At 41.8% G+C, this 20,935-nt stretch overlaps 2 protein-coding genes across 4 annotated transcripts in view; one reads left to right on the top strand and one right to left on the bottom strand.

Moving 5' to 3' along the window:
* Positions 1-13,404, bottom strand: part of phactr3b (phosphatase and actin regulator 3b) — a 46,166-nt gene extending 32,762 nt beyond the window's left edge. Inside the window, exons 1-2 of one of the 3 annotated variants that reach the window (XM_036532026.1) lie at positions 13,335-13,404; positions 12,821-12,913 (exon numbers count right to left, since the gene is read on the bottom strand). In XM_036532026.1, coding sequence (XP_036387919.1) covers positions 12,821-12,913; positions 13,335-13,404 — 163 coding nt within the window. Of the gene's footprint in view, positions 1-4,514; positions 4,580-12,820; positions 13,167-13,334 lie in introns of those variants that run through there. The other 2 variants (XM_036532027.1, XM_036532031.1) reach the window with 2 other exon arrangements.
* A 4,279-nt stretch (positions 13,405-17,683) lies between these two features.
* acot8 (acyl-CoA thioesterase 8) lies at positions 17,684-20,326 on the top strand. Its single transcript, XM_036531763.1, has 6 exons — positions 17,684-17,877; positions 18,210-18,346; positions 18,517-18,742; positions 19,028-19,185; positions 19,435-19,626; positions 19,720-20,326. The coding sequence occupies exons 1-6, from the start codon at positions 17,684-17,686 to the stop codon at positions 19,833-19,835; spliced, it is 1,023 nt and encodes a 340-aa protein (XP_036387656.1). The 3' UTR covers positions 19,836-20,326.
* Positions 20,327-20,935: the final 609 nt, after the last annotated feature.

The following is a 20,935-nucleotide window of genomic DNA, read 5'->3' as shown; positions in this document are numbered from 1 at the left end:
TCCGTTCTAATTAACTTGTATACCTGTGGTGACATTTTAGAGTTAGGCATAAAAAGGTTGCCAACAGAGTAACAATTCTGTAACACCATTTCATGAACGTTGAATGCAGATCCTTCATAATGTACTTGCTGCAATACTTTGTATAACCCTCTCCCCTTGATCTATTCATGTCTGTAAGCTGTAATTGATATGGGAATCTACCAAATTAATAACAACAATAAAAATAATAATAATAAGAAGAAAAAAATAGTGTTTGATATTGATAATAAAAACAATACTCACATTACTTGACTACTTTCCCTTAAAAACAGTTTGATTTATTTTTAACTGGTGTTCTACCCACATGAGAAATTTTTAGATTAGTTCTTCTTTTATTAGCTTCTCTTGTCTTACCTTAGATGTCATGAAATACTAAATGTAACAATTGAATTGTTACTGTTAGTGGATGTGGTCTCTGTGGATTGATGTGCTCCAGGGAGCCAGTGTGTGTGTGAGCTAAGTCTGAGTGATCTTCCTTTCCACACCCCTACTGAGCTACAGCACAGGGGGCTTAGCGTGTTGCTTTAATTACAGTTGCCACTGGAGGGAAAATGTCTCTTTTAATGATATAAAAAAACTGCTTTCTCTGTTCATTTGTTTTTTTCTATTTATTTTCATTTGATCAGCTGTGGCTTCACAAAACACCCTCATTCAGTCCCTAAAAATGGGTCTGCTTTTTCACATGGTTTAAATGATAGTGTGATCAATGTCCCCCTCCCCCTGACAACATCCAATGTTCTTTTTTTTCTCCAATACTGTGCAGTTGTAGCAGCTAATGGGATCAGGTGGATGTGTTCTCATGTGCAATTTATTACTGTTATTCAGCCCTGAGTGTATTTAGGTCAATGCATGAAAGATTTACAAAAAAACCTATAATAATATGTGCATGCCTGACGGCTCTGTTCCATTCAGCCCCCTAAGGAGGAGGAGACGAGTCCACTGCTCAGTCACTGGGCAGAATCTCCCCTCTGCCTGCAGCACATACACACACGCACACACACACACACACGCACACTCATACACATGCATACACACACACACACACACATGTGCACATGCGCACAGACACATAGGCATTCACACACTCAGACACACACATATGCCCACACATAGGCACACACAGACACACACACACGCACACACAGAGGATATCTACAGCCATATGGAGAGAACACACAGGAATACAAAAATGATATAGTGTACCACAGCTCCAACACGTACACAAATACACAATCACACACACACACACACACACACAAACAGGCACGCAAATGTACACACAAAGAAAACATAAGCTCTTACACACAAAGTGTCTTTTTTCACCAAGAGACCACCTACACATCTACAATTACAAATGCACACATATGTACAGAATGGCGTAAACACATTTTGAAGAGGATGAACACAAGCGCTTCCCTAGGAGGGCTGTAGAACAGTTTGTCAGCCAATGGGGCCAGTAAACACAACCTCCTGACCCTGCCTTGGAGAGGCACGATGCTGGACTCATTATCACACGTGTGATAATTTATTTCCCCGTACATCTCTTGTTGGTTGTTTTTGACTGCAGTGTGTGTTTTTAGACCTGCCAGAATGCATGCTCTCTGACAAGCAGCCAGCAGCACCGCTTTGCTCCCTGTTCCTTGTTTTTGTCTTGATTATGTCCTGCTCTGTTTTGTTTCAATCCTGCTCCTAGGCACCAAATGTAACTGGCAACTTAATGAAGTGAAGGGAGATGGAAGTGATGACCTTCATTTATAATTTCTCTGCTCTCTCATGCCTGGCTTTGCAAGCTGGTCGTTCCTCCTGCCTGGAAGCCGGCAGCCCTGCTGTCCCTGTCCATCTCCACATTGCCACTGAAGCATGGGCTGCTGTTCCCCTCCTCTTGTCACCCAAACCCCATTTCACCAATAAGAAGAGCTCAGACATCCCAATCTCTGTGTTGCAAAGTGGGATTGGCAGGGAGTGACATCATGTTTTTCCCTGTCTGCTGTCTGTGTTGCTGTCTGTGGTACTGAAGTCAATGGAAGTCAGTGACATCTCTGCTTGGTGTGGATTGAGGGGAGTGCAATTGCAGGGTGCAGGCAGAGGAAGTGGTCTTTAGTTGGTGCATTTCTGTCTGCTGTGCTGGATGCACCATTGCCCACACACTGTCATTTACCAGGGGGATTCACAGCTCTGCACACCAATACATGAAAACTAGACACACCAGGATTCACATCAGTTTCTAAAAGGGACACAAGTGATTATAGTGACCAGGGAGTGAAGAGAGAAACAGTCTGACAGAAGAGAAGAAGCACATTATTAGTCGGGGATAGAGGAAAGGCATGCATTTGTCTGTGTGTATCCCAGATTAGCTCTGGATCTTGTCTGCAGACAAGCTGGCCTCTGAACCAACTGCACTGAGCATGGTTCCTTTTTAACATATTTGACTACATATCTCCCCACAGCTATCAAGCTCTCAAAATGTGATTTTGTCTACTGAATATTATGCTCTAATGTTACTTCACATGATTCTTCATAACAGTTGCAGAAAATTAAATTCATGATATTAAGGATTTCTGACCAGCTCTTAGTATTTAAGAAAACATACAACCAATTTGCCTTTTGTCTGTAAAGAGTTAATGCCATTCAGTTTACTGTCCCTTGTGAGCCACGGAAATTTTAACAGTTCCTTCCACTACCCTTTCCCTCTCTTTCCTTCCACATCTTCTTTGTTCTCAGTCTCCTCCCCCTCTGCAGTCTGGGCCCCCCTCACTCTTTCTCTTTCAAATCCCCTCCCTTTCTCCCTTTTCAGAGAATATCTGGGTAAAACTGTCTCTCCGTAAAACATTCCAACAGCCTGAAGTGTTTGCTCAGCAGCACCCACCTCCTAGATATCCACTCCAAGCTAATAACACAGGACCACACTGCGTGCCTTTTGCACTTGAAAGGCAGGAGGATGGTCGAACGTCAAAAAGAAAACTGCAGCACACACACTGCAGCGGGCCTGGTCTGCGCACACAGGGTGCGTACATGGGTGACCTTGGTGTGAGATCACTCTGATCACTGCTCTCTCCAGCCCCCTGCTGCTGGCCAGGTGGTAAGGTAAGGCCTGCACCAGTCAGACAGCGTTGATCATTTGTTGCCAGGAGCAGCAATGATATGAGCCACCCATGTGGGCCAGTGCTGCATTTTATACCCTTCACCTTTATTTCACCCTGGCAGAGATTTCTTCTTATTTCTGTATTGCTCTGTTTCCCAGAGGAACCCTCCAGCAACTGCATCCCCTTTCCTAACCTTCATCTTTAACGCTATTCTCTGCGCTCCTGGGGAACAGGTGAGTGGGTCATGCTGCACTTGGCTGAGATGTCTCTGTCACACAGGCTCAGATCCTCACACAGACACACAGTACGGCCCAATGACTCTCTCACACATGCTGATGAGTAAGCATCTGATCCATGTTAAGTCATACCTAAAATACAAACATGACTCCCACTGTTGTTTTGCTACTTCTTTCTGCCTGAAGAAGAGAACACAGTGATGTAAAATTCACAGGGCAGTGTGGATCTTGCATGCTACCCTGTTTTATAAATGTTTTGTGTTCTTTGCTTCTACTTCATGCATTCTTTTTGTGCTCGTTTGAAATTTTTAATTCTGTATGAGTGTACTACATTATTGTCATCATCCTGATGACCATCACTGCCAGCATTATTTGCACAGGTGGTACTAATATCAGTGATGACATCATTTGACAACATTTAGCCTGATCCTGTTCTTAGTTATAATGTGGTTCACAGTTGCCTGTGACTCTAACGCTCAAGCTCAGAAAGTCAATCCATCTTCATCGTTACTTCATTCCCATGAGCCCCACAGGCACTTTACCTAATTACAGCTAATAAATCAGCTTCCACACCCTCTGCAGAATGCTAGTGTGGCAAGGTGCCCTAGCTGGACCTCGACGCAGGACACTACACCAGGGCCACCTTCCTCCTCCTCTCCCTCGCACTGCTGTCTGCAAAGCCTGCACTCCCACCAATCACCATGCCCATATTTGCATGCGCACAAGCTACTGGCTGTTTCTGCCAGTTTCACTGTGGTAGCATTGTGATGATGTCACAGTAACAGCATGAATTACGATTGTTTACATGTCAGGGAGGTTTATTGCTTTGTAAAGGTTGGCAATATGGCAGCCATAAGCACTCCATCTGTGGTGGCTTCGAAAAACTGAACTGTCAGGCTCATACTGCTCCCTCCCAAAGGGACCGAACAAGGAGAATTTCATAGCTAATAAAAGTAACAACAATATTAATTATAATTGAAACTAGCAGTATTTGAACAATGTCGTTACGCTGCAGTATTAGGCTTTAATAAAACACATGGCAGGGATTAAAAAAACAGCTTTTGAGCATCCTTAATTTTCCCGAGTGTATTTCATTTCAGATTAATGGAACATATTCATTTATTATCACAGAAAGGATCGACAAGTTTTCACTCACATTCCTCTGGAAAGAAGGCCAGCTGACTGATGTTGTGGGAAAGCTCTTGTGTGCTTAAGATCCTGGTTGAGTTTCATCCTCAGCAGCAAGTGAAGAGCTGCTGGGCTGTTTGCTATTCTCTTTGTGCTCTGCTCTCCTCTGAACACTCAGACTTAATCACAGCCCTGAATATTCACCACAGAAAAGACACACTGGCTAAATATAGAATGTGATTAATAAAACATGAACGCAGTGAATTCAAACACAGGGTCCTCATCTTCTGCATGAGGCCGTAATGTCGCTGGCGTGAGGAAGAGGAGGAAGCTAACACGCTCTCTGTGAGGCAATACAGAAGGGAGAAATAGGGAGTCTAAAAGTAAGAGTGGCTTTGATGTGACAGCTTGGCAGACTAATCCAACAGGATCAGCAGAGAGTGTTTGTGTTGGGGCTGGAGGGTGGGGTCGCGGAGGGAGTAAGGGGTTTGGGAAGTTAATCCAGCCACCACAGACAAGAAGCAACACCTGGAGAGCTGACACCCCAACACAACAACACGAAAAGACATGTCTGTCACCTACACAGGCCTGCAGCTGCCACTGAAAAGATTCCACTCTATGACCTAGCGGCCTTTTGATCTGTGACATCACAAAGACAAGGCTGCACAGTGTGCAAAGGAGGGACCTCCTCCATTTTGAATCAGTCATCCCAACTGTAAAGGAGCACAGTGCATCACAAGCAAGCAATCTGCACCATCCTCACCATACATAAGCCGCTGTTTCACCAGCCTGACATGGATGAGTCACATCCTACCTCTGGTACAACAGTGACTTTAACCAGCATGCTGTAACAGCGTGAGCTATCAGGACCCAGTGCAGGGGTGGGGTGCCTGCCTGGGACAGATGAGCCTTGGAGGGGGGTTATGAGACAGCATGCAGAAACACAGGAAACACACGGGGGTGGGGGGCTGGGATGGATAAGCACATCACCTGATTTCTCATGTACAATGAGTCACTGCGGACTCAGAAAATGTTTTGAAAGAAGATTTATAGGATGGAAGTTTCCCTTAGCTACCATCTGTGACGCAGGGGACAAATACAATTATAGATGTTCTTTCCGTGTTTTCTTTGGGGTTTTTTTTTTATAAAGAATGATAGTGAGTGGTATAGCTGTCACCCTGGTGTCTACATGTCTACATATATCAGTAGTAGTGATATACCAGACAGACAGACAGCTGGGCAACCAGCGATGAGATCAATATCCTCACATTAAATTGGTGCTGACACTGTTGTGATATCCTCTGTTTCTGTTTGCTGTGACTGCTACAAACATGGGTAAGATTCAGCCAAGATTCTCAATGCTGGAGACCCATGGTAATCATAAGGATTAGATCAGAGGAAGGATTAATTAGATTTAATGAGCTGATCTCAAAGTTCCAGAGGTGGGATAATCAAGTCTTAGTCTTTGCTGTCAACTGCGATGCAAGACTTTGGCACAATTAACTAGTCAATGTTAATTCTACAACAGCTGGTTTCATATATTACAAGTTTATATGTAATGTACTATTTCTTTACTGCATATTAAAATTAAAGCTTTACTGATCAATGTATTGTATTGCTTTACTGACCAATGTATTGTTTACATATTTAGCAGTATAAACTGGGCCTTTATATAAAGCCGCTTATTGTTTGGGGTATATTATCTCCAGTTCAATGTCTCAATTCTGATTAATGAATGGTACATATTAAGCCCATAGCTGTATGTGTGTTACGGAGGTTACAAATGAAGGGAATCTCACCCTCTCTGTCCCTCTTAACATGTAAACGAACATCTGCATTATTACTATAGAGGTGTTTCAGTCTTGACTGCACTATGATGAAAATAAACATGTTAAAAAACAAATAATGACAACTGACAGCTCTGTGCAGCCCATGTTATCTCTGAATTCACAACATGTTCCAGTGCCATGACATAATTACCATAGCCATATCAAAAGGGATAGACTTAAAAAAAAAAACACTGGCGCTGTTCATTGTGGCAGCACCCGACCAGGTTGGTGAAACCGCTAGATTTAGTCTTGATTCATTTCCAGGGTGTTTTGGCGCAGCCACCTTCAACAGAGGGGTAACAGCTTGGCCATGAGGACTGAAGCTAACATGTATGAGGCTTTAGGCAAGCAGTTTCCGGCAGGTTCTGTGGGGTGTGCAGACATAATCGTTGAGATGGATGACGATAAGTTCAATGCTGTCTTCCTTCACCTCAGCTCTGTAACCTAACTACAGAGAAGTACAATGGTTCCTCGAGAGTCAGCATGGTAGGCTTCCCAGGGAAACGCTGTGCTGGTGCTCAGGACTGTCCAGCTCTGTACTTGTACAAAACCAAAAGTCGTAAAATGGATTTGGGAAAAACCTTTTACCGGAATGATCCCTGAACATATCAACAAAGTGGGAGTGTTAAAGCACTCTTATCAGGCATTATGGCTCCCTGCTATTTTGCACTAATCTTGATTTAACAGCCCTCTCTAACAGAAATGATGACATTTCGTTTTTTTTTTTGTCTTTATTTGAACATTCAACTCAGTGCAATCACTTAACCAAAAAAAAGCAGATGGCATATTACCCAGAAGTCCTTGTGCATCCCCTCTCCCTTCCCCCACACGAGAACCAGCGAGCGACACTAATCATCAGCAACACTTGACACAGAGGAATGATGAAGAAACAACACGATTCCCTCAGGCGATGCCTGATACAGCCTGGAACGAGACAGTGTTGCCTTTGTTTGTGCATCATAATCCGATTAATAGAAATGAAGGACATCACCAGAGGAAAAAAGTACCCACTGAAAAACCTCTACACTAAAAGCTCAGGCCAAACCTCTTTTTAACGCAAAGTAAATGGCAAACAAGTCTGAAGCTGTTTACAAACCAACCTATTTGCTCCATACATCTAATTCTAAGAAATTATATTGTTAAGCCTAGCCTGAAGCACAATAACTACTGCCCAGATTTGCTTACCTGAAGCCAGTGACAGTGATGGTAAACTTACAACTACTGTATGTAATATAATATAATGCTGTGAAAAGGGGTGGTTCCACACAACAGTGTTAATTTATGACTTCCCCTCTCTGTCTCTCTCTCTCTCACACACACACACACACGCACACACGCGCACACACACACACAAAAAATGCTGCACTAGTTATTAGCTTGTGTTAAAAGCCTTTTGTTTGCATAAAGGCAGCTGCAGCATATTTACAGATAGTTTTATAGCTAATCACTTATCGCTGTTTCAATATTACGTAGCCAGTAAGACCAGAGAGACATCCATGCAAAGCTTGTAACAAATGAGTATAGTGCACCAAAGATACACTGAGGGATTATTTGCCATTTTTATCCATTCTATCAAAATTATAAGATATTACCATTCATCAACTGGTGATCTTTATATAAAATACACACACACACACATATTTATACATGTATATGTGAATGTGTTATTATATACACATTTGGGTTACAAGACAACCTGAACCTCCAAAATCGATGAGAAGTCAGCACGCTATGCAACTGGTAAGTACTGATAAATATCAGCTGTAGTAACTAACTGTCTTATACCATCACCCTTGTTAATTTTACCATAGCTTACAAGAACTAATGACAAAAAGTGATGATCAACTACAACTGATCAAGCACAAATCACACATGATCAACAGATTAACAACATTGTGAAGCTTAAGGAGAGTTTTTTCATCGCTTTATCTTTACATAGAAAAAACTAGCTAAATGCATATATAAGCTATATGTAACCAATGCCAAAAGACCAAACTAAATCTATTAACTAGATCTAGCAAGCCATTCTTCAGCTTTTATTCAGTTTCAGATAACTACAGAGATCTGTATAGCTATCTACATACTAAATAAGTTGTCAACTGTCTTACTCCTAAACTGTTTGTGGTTTGGAAAAAAACAACAAGGCAACCTAAGGCAGACCCATTTATTCAATCAAGTAATGTTATATGATAGTAGAGTTACGTAGTAGACACTTATCGTGTGTAATTTATAGATTAGTGTGTGCAATGAGGCAAAATCACAAGGGCAGAAAACTGAATTATTACACTTTTAACTGGTTTTTTAAATTTTTAAGTGCATTCATATTAACTTTAATATAGCATATCACTTTTCTTTATATGAAAAATTATTAATTAATTAATTTATTTTTTTCTGAAGAAACTGAAATTTTGCCATGCTACGCTTGGCTGTTTTTCCCACTTCCCATTCAGCAATTGATGCTGGATGTGGATGCTTAAGGCCAAATGTTGCAGCAGCAGTCCCAGAAGATGGGCAAATACAGTGCTGTCGGGGTGCAGTGCTGCAGGGTTTACAGTTCCAAGTTATTCTGCAATTGAGCTGCATGGAGACCAGGTGAGTTCACTTCCAGGTGAGACACTGGGTCCAAACAGAACCAGACCCTAGGTGTATGCATGAAAATGTGCTGGTTGGATGAACACAGTCACCCAGGTTAGTTCATTAGGTCATTAAATGCAAACACTGTACATCCCTCCTCATTAAAAGCAGCCTGACAAACAGCCTCTCCCCTCACAATGGGGGTGCTAAGCGCTGGCCTCAGCCATTTGGGTCACCATGGAAACGCCTACATACAAGAGGAACACTGTCATCAGCCTCTCTCTGGCACACTAATTTTTCAGTGAGATGAAAGGTTTCGGTCACTCATTTGTCCATCTGTGCTTAATGGCTTTTAAGGGGAAACCGATGCAAGGAGATGAATGGAATAGGTTCTGCACAGCATGGATTGTGAACCATGAAGAGAGATGCTGTCTTTATTAATAAGACAACCCTCATCACTTCATTGATGGTTGGTACACATGAATTTCCTCTAAGCTGATGGATGTAAATGGAGGTGCATCCTTCCAAAACTGACATCACTGGGAAATCATCATAGTAGTGCTGGACTTTCCAAATGTCCCCAGTTATGGTCCGTTAGACAAGGAGGTCAGAGTTGGGATTTGGATAGCATATTCAGACTCTGAGCAGACTTCGTGCTAAAGCTCGGAACCATCATAGCATTTAATGGACCACAAACCACACGTGGATCTCTTTTGTTATGTCTGTGGTTCCTGTTTCTTTTCTATATATATATATATATATACGAGGTGGGATACAAACAAGCAACAGAACACAGTCCTACAACAGTTCCACATAAACCACCTCAGGTCTGTCATGAATATCAGATGGTAATACAGAGTCACCAAAGCTGGGTTGACAAGAAGATTGAGTGCAGGACTACAAAGCAAGTCCTGTAAACCCTAAATCTAGAGAAGCAAGATAATGGTCAAAAACAGAGCACTTGCCAAAGACACAGCTAACTCAAAAGCTGTGTTCAAATTGTGTTCTATGGACTGTCCATCCCTAACAGTACCTCTTCCACATAACAGTACAGAACTAGAAATGGACACCTACCTAAGGAGATGACAGCACAATCACAGTTTGGAAGATATGTACAACAAAGACGAGGTTCTTTACCTAATTATGAGCATTATTACAGATGCTAATTAAGATCATGTCGCCTTCTTTCCTTTCATTCTTTCCCTCTTTAATACAAAATCACATCATTGACTACTCCTGCAGTTTTTAACATATACACTCAGAACTGTATATTGATTCCTACTATATGCCTGACATAATGTCCTTCTTGATATACTTGACTGATGTCACATTAGAGGCTACTGATCTGTTTCTAACTAACCAAAATAACTTTACATGACATTTATCCTTACAACAGACCAAATCAGTCAACTGAAAACTGACAAAAATTTCACAAGAATCTGCAGCCAAAGCAAGTCTTGCAATTTTACAGCAAAAGATGTATTGCAAGTATTTATATACAGATTGTCAGCTTCATTATTGACACAGTCTATGCAATGCTAGCTAACTAGCACTGTGCTTGGGTCAAGCTGTCTAGTTATAATAGTTTTTATAATTTTGCTACCAATGAACATTAGCTAAGTTCATCATAGGTTACCACTGAATGGTTAGCTAGTATTGGAAGAATCTTTATCTCTCAGTGTTTTCAGTGAATGAGAAGAGGACGTGGGAATGCAGGGATGTACAAATCAAAAGGACTGCAATTCATTACAGTTATAAAGAGAGACAAAGTATAACAGCACTCTCAGATGGATGAAGCTCAGGCAGTCTTTAGTCTCTTTACTCCATGCCAAACCTACATGATGCACCATCCCTGCAATCCTGCAAAGTTGGCCTGAATGAGGCATACATCCACAGCACAAGTAAACAGAAACCTGTTGAGATGACACACTAAACTACAAGATAAACAACAACTTCACGTAAATAATCTTGAGAACTGGCTATTAATTTCATATTACACTAGTCACATAATGCTAGCTGCAGGGCTGACGCTATGGAGGTGCTTATGGGTTCATTGCACCCCCAGACGGACCTCAGTGCACCCCCAGTTGTGTCCTTACATTCGGATGTCTACATAGTATTGATTATGTTTTGTTTTGTTTTTTTTTTTAAGATATGACATTTTGTCATCCCCCCCCCCCCCCCCCCCTCCACCATGGATTGCAAGTGCACCCCGCTGTATTTTCTCTGGACACCAAGCCTGGCAAGCTTTAAGCTATTAATATTTAAAATAAACAGCTAAATAAGACATTCTAATATAAAAAGGTACATTCACAGGCAGTGAGGCCACAAGGCATCACATATAAGGTCTTTGGTAAGAACCCACACATGCACACGCACATACACACACCTTGAGGCCTTTAAGTGAGCTGCAGCTCCAGAAACAATTTCAAAATAACAACAGGCTGAATGCCGCATATAAGCCTAAGCATTCTCACACCCTAGACCCATGTTTGTACAAACCAGACAAACACAGCTTGAACAAGCTTCCATATTGCTCTCAGTGCTTTTGGATCTTGGTAATAATGAACTATCTTCAACCTTCAGCCCCTTTTCCAGTGATTGAAGAATGAGTTCCATTTTTCTCAAATGAAAGTACAATTCTTTTTCTTTTCTCTAAATACTAGACTTTTAGCTACTGTCATACCAAGTAAACAAAAGATGATGTAGCAGGTTATGAGGGGCAAATATAAGCTTTTTTCTAATCAATCCCTGCCAGTATCATGGAAACACTGCAAAGCAAAGTAGGCCTAATAACAATGTTATGTGTATGCATAAATCAGGTACTGCTGAGAAATTGTAATCTAAAATATAAGGAGTGGATGAATCACTGATTCCCCGTGTGTGTCCTGTATGTGCAAAAGACGCCTGGGGATTAACAGTGGTGATTTTTTGTGATAGATTTGTTTACACATTCAAAACATAAAAGCACAAACATAAAAAGCTTGACTTCTTAATGTGCTTAACCCCTTTCTCCACTCTCACTGATTTTATGGAGCCTCTATATTTGGGTGAAAAGTCTGTCCTGTGGACAAGACACATACTGAACATCTGCAAACAACAACCCCAGATATGAAGGTTTAGTTGTTCATGCACTTGCATGAACACACAAAAATGCTTAAGCGCTGGTCCTGCCCAGGTCACATTCACTGAGTGAATCTGCACAAGGAAACATTTCTCGCAATAGGATCATGGCTCACACACACTGTAATAACAAGTAATCAATTTCGGCTTTTGCCGAATGACATCTCAATCCACCGCACGTATAAACGAGATGTTTGTTAGGATTAACATTTCTGAGCCGTTCTGCTTAAGACAGGCGGTTCTGAGAGACCTCGAGCTATGGGTTCAAACGCAGCATTTGGGACCCCTTACAGAGGATGAACTGCGCGGTTTAAATGGAATTCCAATGTCTTAAGTCTTTCCTCCTATGCACACATAGTCGTCGAAGACATTTTGAATTACCAATAAGAGCACGGGTCTGTAGTTTTGCACGGTAGCCTATATATTTACTACACATGACCATTTCGTTACAGGCAACTGAATTGCTGCAGTGACCAAATACAAATTGATACTTTCATTCCATCGAGCAATGATGTTTCCGTATTGCAACGAATGCGAATGGATATGGGTCAAATTGGCTCACAACGCACTCGGCTAAGAAAAAAACAGCATTGAGTATGATAACTGCATTTAGAATGTCTTTTTCCAATGAAAAATCAGGACGGCCATTAATTAACAACAATTTCATAAAAAAAAACATAATTCCATAAACTGTAACGGAAAACTGCAAACGCATTTCATTCCAGCGCTTCGAACACAGTATCACCACGATGTTCTCATATTAAGAAGGAATTTCCAAAGATCAGTGCAAGACTGGTATTAAGCTTACCTGTGCTGCGCGTGTGGTCAATGCTGGTCTCGCTAAGGATGTTCGGGTCACTTTGAGATCTGCCTCGCTGCAGCGCACAACCCTCTATTCCGTCTGATGTAGCCATGGAGATAGCAGAATAGAGAATAAAATATTGAAAACCCTATCAGAGGCAAGCAAGGTCACCACTAACCAGCAGTAGTGCGGATTTAATTTGCTCTGACAACAGCAGCTTCGAGCATCTAGGAAACCACGGGTGAAGAAAACCCTGAAGTGTGTGTGCGTGTGTCTGTGTGTGTGGTTGTGTACGCGTCTGCGTATGGGAGGGGGTAGCTATATCGGTCCGTGTATTGCTGAATTAAATGTGTAAAGGCTGCTGTTTTCTGCTGTGTGTGTGGACAAAAATGCAAATTACTATGGATACAGACGAAAATAGGGGGGGAAATCATCGCCTAAAATTCCAGTTCGTGAAGCTTCAGGTATGCTGCCGCATGACGTTGCTAACCAGGAAAATGGCACTAGACGAGAGACCCACCACGCAAAATACTCAGATCAGCTCTTTTGAGACAATCTTCAGTTCTAAAACATGCTCGGTGAAATACCATTCCCACAATCTCTGTGTGAAGATTCTACCAGCATCCTCTGCGCTGCTAGCGCATTGCACTCGAGAGGAGACGACGGGGGCGGGGGCCGATATCCTAAGGCAGACAGAAAATGTGGCAGAAGAAATATACAGTGGATGAAGTGACTGAAAGAAAAGATGACATGAAACTGGTGGGCAGCCGCAAAGGCACAACAGAAAAATAAATAAACAGGCGCGGACAATTTAAATAGCTGAATACAGTTTATTTCAAATGAATGGATCGATTTTGCAGAAAAAAAGCTATTCGGGATGCCCGATCTGTGTGTATTCAGAATACATGCATATATAATGTACAGCCTATGTAGTGTTCCGTTTACATGTTTTATGACAAATGTTTTTTGTTTTCCCTGATGATCAGCTGATTGCTGATTCTCCGCGCTTCTACTCCAGGCCCGCCGCGGTGCTCTGTTGCTCCAACGAAGCCCACCAGTAAATAGGCTATACTTCCAACAGGGCTTAAATCTCAGATGTGTGTAGGTATTGGGGCATACCTGCCGTTCTAGTTGATAACATTCATCCTGACAGCCATAGGTAACATTGGTACCTGGTCCGATCATATAGATCCAGCCCCCCATTGCAGCCCTGTAATCATGTATAACCAAGCAGGGTTGCGTTTGTTTGTAAACGCTAGTGTACCTGTTACCACCCCCGTGTTAAATCGTCCTTCTGATTTGAAAAGTACTTGTCGTAGAAAGTGCTTAATGTGTTTAATTTGTGTTCCTAATGCGATTCATATCAGTTATTTCGCTTAACAGATCGAAACGTGTATGGTAAAGCCTAGTCAGGTGAAGCGTACAACAAGCACAGTTCTCTCAAAAAGCAGTTAAGATACACAGGTTCGGATAATTTTATTCACAATTACTTCGTAAACAAACGAATTTGTACTTTTGGCATGAAGGAAGATTTATAGTTCATGCACTACTGCCATCAAGCGGAAAGAAAAATAAAGTACCAACAATAGAGATCATGGTAACATCTATAGTGAAATGCAGATTATTTATTCTTCTGTTTTATCGTTTCTCATTTATTTTGTCTCCAGTAAGAGGAGCAGATGACCGAACCTCCTTTTTTTCATGACAAGCTGACATTAATAACTATGTTTACTATTACTGCTAGTAGTACTAATTATACTAATAATGATTTGTAGGTAGTCTTGCTCTTGTCCCATTCACAATTCAAGAGTATGAATACTTTTGAAAAACTGCCCTCCAAAAAATTAAATGACAATAACAACAATAATAGTACTATGGCACGCATGTACTGTATGCCAGTTACTATTAAGACAATGTCTACAGTCCTCTGCATTTATATAATGTTCTAATTTTTTCATTCACTTTTGTTAAGAACAAATAATATCATTCAGAGCAGTAAAATTAGAAAAATGCAGATCTTACAGTTCTTGATGCTGTATGTTGTCACATTTACACTTACACATGGTTCCTATTCAGAGTCTTTTTGTACACACTGAAAGAGATTCTGGTGTGTTAATTGAAGCAATGGCACCTCTTTCCCCTCCTTTTGTCTCTCCACTCTATACTGAAATGGGAGATGCAGATCCAGTTCTGTCTGGTGTGACTGAGACTTGCCTTATTTTCTGCAGCTTTTCTATGGCCTAGTACCAAGTATTGTAGCCATAGATACCAACTGTCCACTTGAATGCTTGATTTTAAGCCAGCTTTGAAAACTTGTAAGTGGATGTTTTTTTGTTTTTTTTTTTCCTTTTCTCAAAGTTCAGAAAAAATAGTCCTTGTAGCCAACCATCAATTTTCTTTAAATGTAGCTGATTGGGAACTTCAAACCTAAAGTGTAAAATGGTCATTTGTAGAGTGGAAAGATTGAACTGAATTATGCTGTGATGTCTGTAATAAAGCTTGTGTAGGTTTATATGAACATTCACATGTTAATTGTTCTTGCTGTGTTGTTGCTTTTCTTGGCGCTGAGCAGAAGAGACAGGAAACCTCAGCAAATGGGGGTTATTTGTTTTCACAGAAAATAGGGAGCAGTTTGACAGTATTCCTCTCTTTGAATAGTGTGGCTCATTGAAAGGGGATCTATGTGAATGCACAGCTGGAATTCTGTCCCTCTGGATGCAGAGCTTGGAAGAACATGAAAGTAATATATACCCTATATCTGTTGAAGTGAAGAGAATTTCTCAGAGATGCAGTGGACACAGCCTAATCTTTACAAATACTTAACAAATGGCTGTCCTTTGGTTCTCTGGAAGTGGCTTTACTGTACTGCGTATTCATAAGACTGAGGAAAGATTCTGACATATTTGTAGGGATGGAAACAAAAACTGGCCGTAATTGATCGGTTCACCTATATAAAAAGCATATATATCGGGATTATATTTTTAGCAAAATTAATATATTGAAAATATGCAAATCATTGCTATTTGGTATATAGTAATATATTTGTGATTTGCATTCTAAGCAATCTATATCTGAATATATTATAATATATTACATCTTTGCATGTGCAGCTTGATTTTTTGAAATAAAGCTTAAATAGATCTCTCTTTTTCCTCATTTCAACTGAGTGCCTAACTTTTTTGTACACTATATTTATGTCACACCCCCCTCAGCTGTGATGCATTGTACCCCAGCTCAACCCCACCATGCATATCTTGTGGGGCATAATGCAGATACACCTTGATGCCAAGTAGTGATTCGTTGTTGTGGTTTAACTTGCATTAATTCTAAAGAGACATGTATTCTGTGGGTGCTGTTTTTTCCATCACATTCTCTGTTACATGGTTTTTGTTATTTAATTTATTTTGGGGATATGACACTTTGTGTAATATTAATGATTTATGGGTTAGCATGAGCTGGCGTATTCAGTCTTGGTATCTTCAGTTTGTCCTTTTTTCACAATAAATTGGCTAGTACATCAACCATTTCATGAGTATATGTTACAGATGACTAATAAAGCTTTATGTAAAATCCAGGAAACAAGAAAATTATGTGGCTTTTTTGCAAGCCAAAACTATATTCAATCTGTGACTGGTGTTATGTTGAATTCCATCCCTTTAATCAATCACGCTTTTTCATAAGTGACTATGTATATTTCAGTATTTTGTCTTTTGCCTTTTGAACTTCTGATACAAACCCCTTGATGGAAGCCTCTTGTGGAGTTTGTAGAACCAGCAATGGCGAGATGCCATTTTGTTTCTGAAAACCGTCCCAGGATGGGCAGATCACTGTTTCTGGGGGACAGTGGAAGCATTTGGTATCAGCTGGTGAACTGACAGCACAGTCTGGTGATTCAATATGACCCAGTCCCCTGGGAAGGGTGATGTGCGCCCCTCCCCAATTCATGCCATCCCCACTGTGCACACCCTGCAGCAGCCTACAGAGCATACAGCACTCCATCTGTCCTGTGTAGCAGTGGTGAAGCTTTATGAAGGTCAGGGCACATGCCTTCACTCGGCATCTGCCTCCACTTATCCAGTCATCTCTTATTGATTAAAAACATATCTTTTTATTTTTTGTTTTCATCCACTACATCTCATATAGCATAAGCCAGATGAAGGTGTCTTGTGATAGAGCTGTTTTGGGTTCACTAATTCATTGTTTCTCATGTCTGCTTGAATCCCAGCTTTGTGTGAGGAGTTTAGTCTTATCTACCTCTTTGTGTTTCCCCTCCTTTCTCAGCTGAACAGATCACAGCTCACAGTCACTGAGTTCCTCAAGAAGCTTGGAGACTGATGTCTTGTTAATTTACAGTGTGTTTGTAGCATGAGTGTGCCATTCCAGTGTGGAACAAGGGCATGTGGGTGAGGAAGCTTTTTTGTATGGAAGAGTGGCTCAGAAAAGATTCCCTAGATTATCAAGACTGTAATCAGAGGGTGTCATGTGAGAGGACCTAGCCTCTGTTGCCGTATCCTCTCACTCTCAAAATCTTCATAGACTCTATAGGTGAGTGAGTGAAGGTGGATATACACACTAAGGTAGGGTGACCATACGTCCTCTTTTTCCCCAGACCAGTCCAGGAAAAAGAGGACGTATGGTCACCCTACACTAAGGTCAGTCAGTGTTACTCTATGGCAGTGCACGGACATACAGTTAACAATACAGATGCATTGGTATTTCATTATTGTCTGATCTAGAAATGTCTCTACTTACCCAAATTACTCTAAATACTAAGTAAAATACCCTGTTCTAGCATCACAGTTGCAGATGTGTCTCATACCGTACGTCCTCACGTGACAAGTTGACCCAAGTTCATTTTTTTCCGGTAACATGGCCGACAGCAGACTGACAGAGGAAACACCGGTGGATGCCGGGCAGCAAAATATCGGTTCGAGTGTGACTCGCACCGATGAAAGGAGTGTAAACACCGACCAGATACCCTCTCACGAAGTGACATCCGACCTTCGAAGCGTCTTGGTTACGAGCGTTTTGAACTTAGAAAAACTCGACACAGACTTATACAGGTATCTAAGAGTTTGCAAGCTAACTAGCGTTCTGACTGCCTGGCTGCTAGCAACAGAAATGGTATCGTCAATGTCAGTTTTACGAGGAAGTAGCTTGTAAGCAAGTACCGCCGCTACAGACTTGCTATGCATGCGATTAAAGAGTACATTTTATTAACAGCAGACAGTATCTAAAACGTACTTGATGAGAGAATTGAGCGGCATTCTACAAAGGTAGGCTACCTAGCTAGCCAGCTTGTGATGGTAAAATCCTGTGATTCTGTTTTCAATGCTACCATTTCAATCGTTGACATGATTGTGTGTGAGCTTAGTTTCCCCTGTGTTCCCCTCAGGGGAAAGCACCACTGGGTACCCCGTACACAGCGTCTGTTTGGAGGTCAGATTGTGGGACAGGCATTGGTTGCTGCTGCCAAGTCTGTCAGTGAGAACGTCTTTGCCCATTCCCTGCACTGTTACTTTGTACGAGCAGGTAAGCATGCCTTGAATGAACTCCATGCTGCTTTATGATCCGTCCTTTGGGTTACATCTGACTACTGCTGACACCGAAGGCTGTAATGCTAACTAAAATACAGCAAAAAAAGGGATTTTATGAAAACATGTGCTGTGTGATTCTGAGTCACACACTTCTTTTCCTCTCAGGAGACCCCAAGGTACCGGTGCTGTACCAGGTGGATCGGACCCGGGATGGACGGAGCTTTTCGGTGCGCTCCGTGAAGGCCATCCAGCATGGGCAGCCCATTCTGATCTGTCAGGCCTCCTTCCACATGCAGCAGCCCAGTCCCCTGCAGCACCAGTTCACTATGCCTACCGTGCCCCCTCCTGAAGACCTGCTGACAGTGGAGGAGCTCATCCAGCAGTACCTAAGGTACGCATGCATTACCTCGACCTAGATCTGTGTGTGATCATATAAGCTCACAAGCATAGCAGTTCCTGTCATTTTTCCAAAATGTATCAGAGGCAGATATGTCAAAGAAAAATCACATATCAATTTTGTCCATGGATGTGATCTCTTGGTAGCTAGTCTCTAAAAACTTTGGATTCATTGACAGGGTGAGACTGCTTTTTGGTTTTTGGACAGGTCTGCCTGTCTGCAGCTGGACATCTTTCAGCTGAGGTAATATTTTGAACTAATTTTGGGTTTTGTTGACAGTAATCCAAATCTGGCTGAGAATGCCAAGCAAGGGCTCAACAAGCTCTTGGCTGATGAGGTTCCCATAGAGATCAAACCAGTGAACCCACCAGATTTTTCCAGACGTGTTGCCATGGAACCAAAGAAGCTGTTCTGGGTTCGTGCCAGAGGGCATATCGGTAAGGTAAAAGATGTGATATAATTTCAGCTCAAATGACATGTATAATGAATCGTAATGATTTCAAAGATGCAAAACTTAATTTGTTTAATTTACATACTCATTACTTCAAACTAAGGGTAAATATGAGGAAATTTAGATGTTTGTTTATATGAGTGTATGAAGGATTGTTTGTTGAGAGTCAAGTTCAGTGTCTTTGTGGAAGGCAGCTGTGATGCTGGTATTATAATCTGTTGCTCTGCATTCGCAGGTGAAGGAAACATGAAGCTGCACTGCTGCGTTGCTGCCTATGTTTCAGACTACTCCTTCCTGGGCACAGCGCTGCTTCCTTACCCAAACCACCGGGCTCAGTTCTCGGCATCCCTGGACCACGCCATGTGGTTCCACAGCACGTTCCGAGCAGACCACTGGATGCTGTACGAATGTGATAGCCCATGGGCGGGTGAGTTTTGGTCAGCCGTCTCTTCATGCTTCACACAGCAGTCCAGTTGCTGGTCTAACACACTGACTGTGTGTGTGTGGTTTTATTCCTCAGGGGGCAGCAGAGGATTGGTTCAGGGCCGGCTGTGGAGACAAGACGGGGTGCTGGCTGCCTCCTGTGCGCAAGAGGGGGTGCTGAGAGTCCGTGCCTTGACAGAGAGTAAACTGTAGAAGCAGACTGACAGATACCGTGGGCTCCGTGCAGGTGCAGAGGTCAGGCTCGGCAGGATTTGTGATCAGAATGCACTATGTCACCATGTGAAGGAGAGCCTTCACCACCTCTCCCTTGAACCGCAGCCTGCATCCGGATACTCATACTTCCATACTATATAGTATGCAAAAAGCAGTGCGTCACAATCCGTAGGGTGTCCGAATACTTAGTAGGCATTTAATAGTAGTCAAATGGTACCCGGATGACCTACTACTTCCGTTGAAATTTTGAAGTATGCAAATGTACCACACTAGGCTATCCCATAAGTCAGCTGGAGCCCGAATAACCGAAGAAGAAGAATTCCCCAGGAAAAAAAGAAAGAAGATGGTGGTGTTGTCAACTTGGTTAAGCTAAAAAATCAATTGGCTTGTTACATAACGTTAGCTTTTCGTTTTACCTCAGGTTGACAGTCAGCTAAGTAAAGCAGACTGATTTTTAAAACATGTAAACATTTAAACATCCGGGTCAAAGGACAGGTAAGATGGCAGCGGAGTAGGTCCGAATTGTGTCCTTACTACTCGCTTGCATACGCAGTAGTACGTACTACAGTAACGGTCGGGTAGTACGTTCTTAACCGAAGTTAGTCCATACTGAGTATTCAGATGCAGCCTAAATGTTAATTGTCAATCAAGTGTTAATTGTGTTCACCTGTGTTAATTTGTATGAGGACCAGCCTATTGGCTAACAAGCCACACCTTACTGACTGAAGGTAGATGAAATACAGGTGTGGCTGCAGAGCAGGAAGGAGGTTCTTTTTGTCCCTGCTGGTGTTTGTTGTAGGCTGGTTTCCTTTATTTTGTTTGTTGAGTTTTAAAATAAATTATTGGTTCCTTTAACCTTCGCTCTTGTTGGCTCATTTATGGGAGAAGTGACGACCAGCTTCTCTACACACCAGCATGAGTTCTTTTTTTTTTGTTTGCACTGAGAAAATGCCATTGCGAGTTATGAAAACCAACCCATGTGCTCATGAGACACCAGGATGTTAATATTAGATCATACTAATCATACAGTGTTTCTTGTAGAGAGTATTACAGTGCTGCATAACACTCAACATTAGCTG

Source organism: Megalops cyprinoides, chromosome 6 (assembly GCF_013368585.1).
Source record: "Megalops cyprinoides isolate fMegCyp1 chromosome 6, fMegCyp1.pri, whole genome shotgun sequence".
NCBI classification, from domain to species: Eukaryota; Metazoa; Chordata; class Actinopteri; order Elopiformes; family Megalopidae; genus Megalops; species Megalops cyprinoides.
The sequence above is the reverse complement of the archived record's forward strand: the minus strand, read 5'-3'. Positions and strand labels throughout refer to the sequence as shown.

What these genes read in the sequence shown, in the direction of transcription:
- acot8 (XM_036531763.1), top strand. Translation starts at nt 17,684, where the DNA reads ATGGCCGACAGCAGACTGACAGAGGAAACACCGGTGGATGCCGGGCAG. An exon ending in CTGTTACTTTGTACGAGCAG is followed by an intron (nt 18,347 to 18,516) that starts GTAAGCATGCCT and finishes TTTTCCTCTCAG; the next exon opens with GAGACCCCAAGGTACCGGTG. An exon ending in ATGTGATAGCCCATGGGCGG is followed by an intron (nt 19,627 to 19,719) that starts GTGAGTTTTGGT and finishes TTTATTCCTCAG; the next exon opens with GGGGCAGCAGAGGATTGGTT.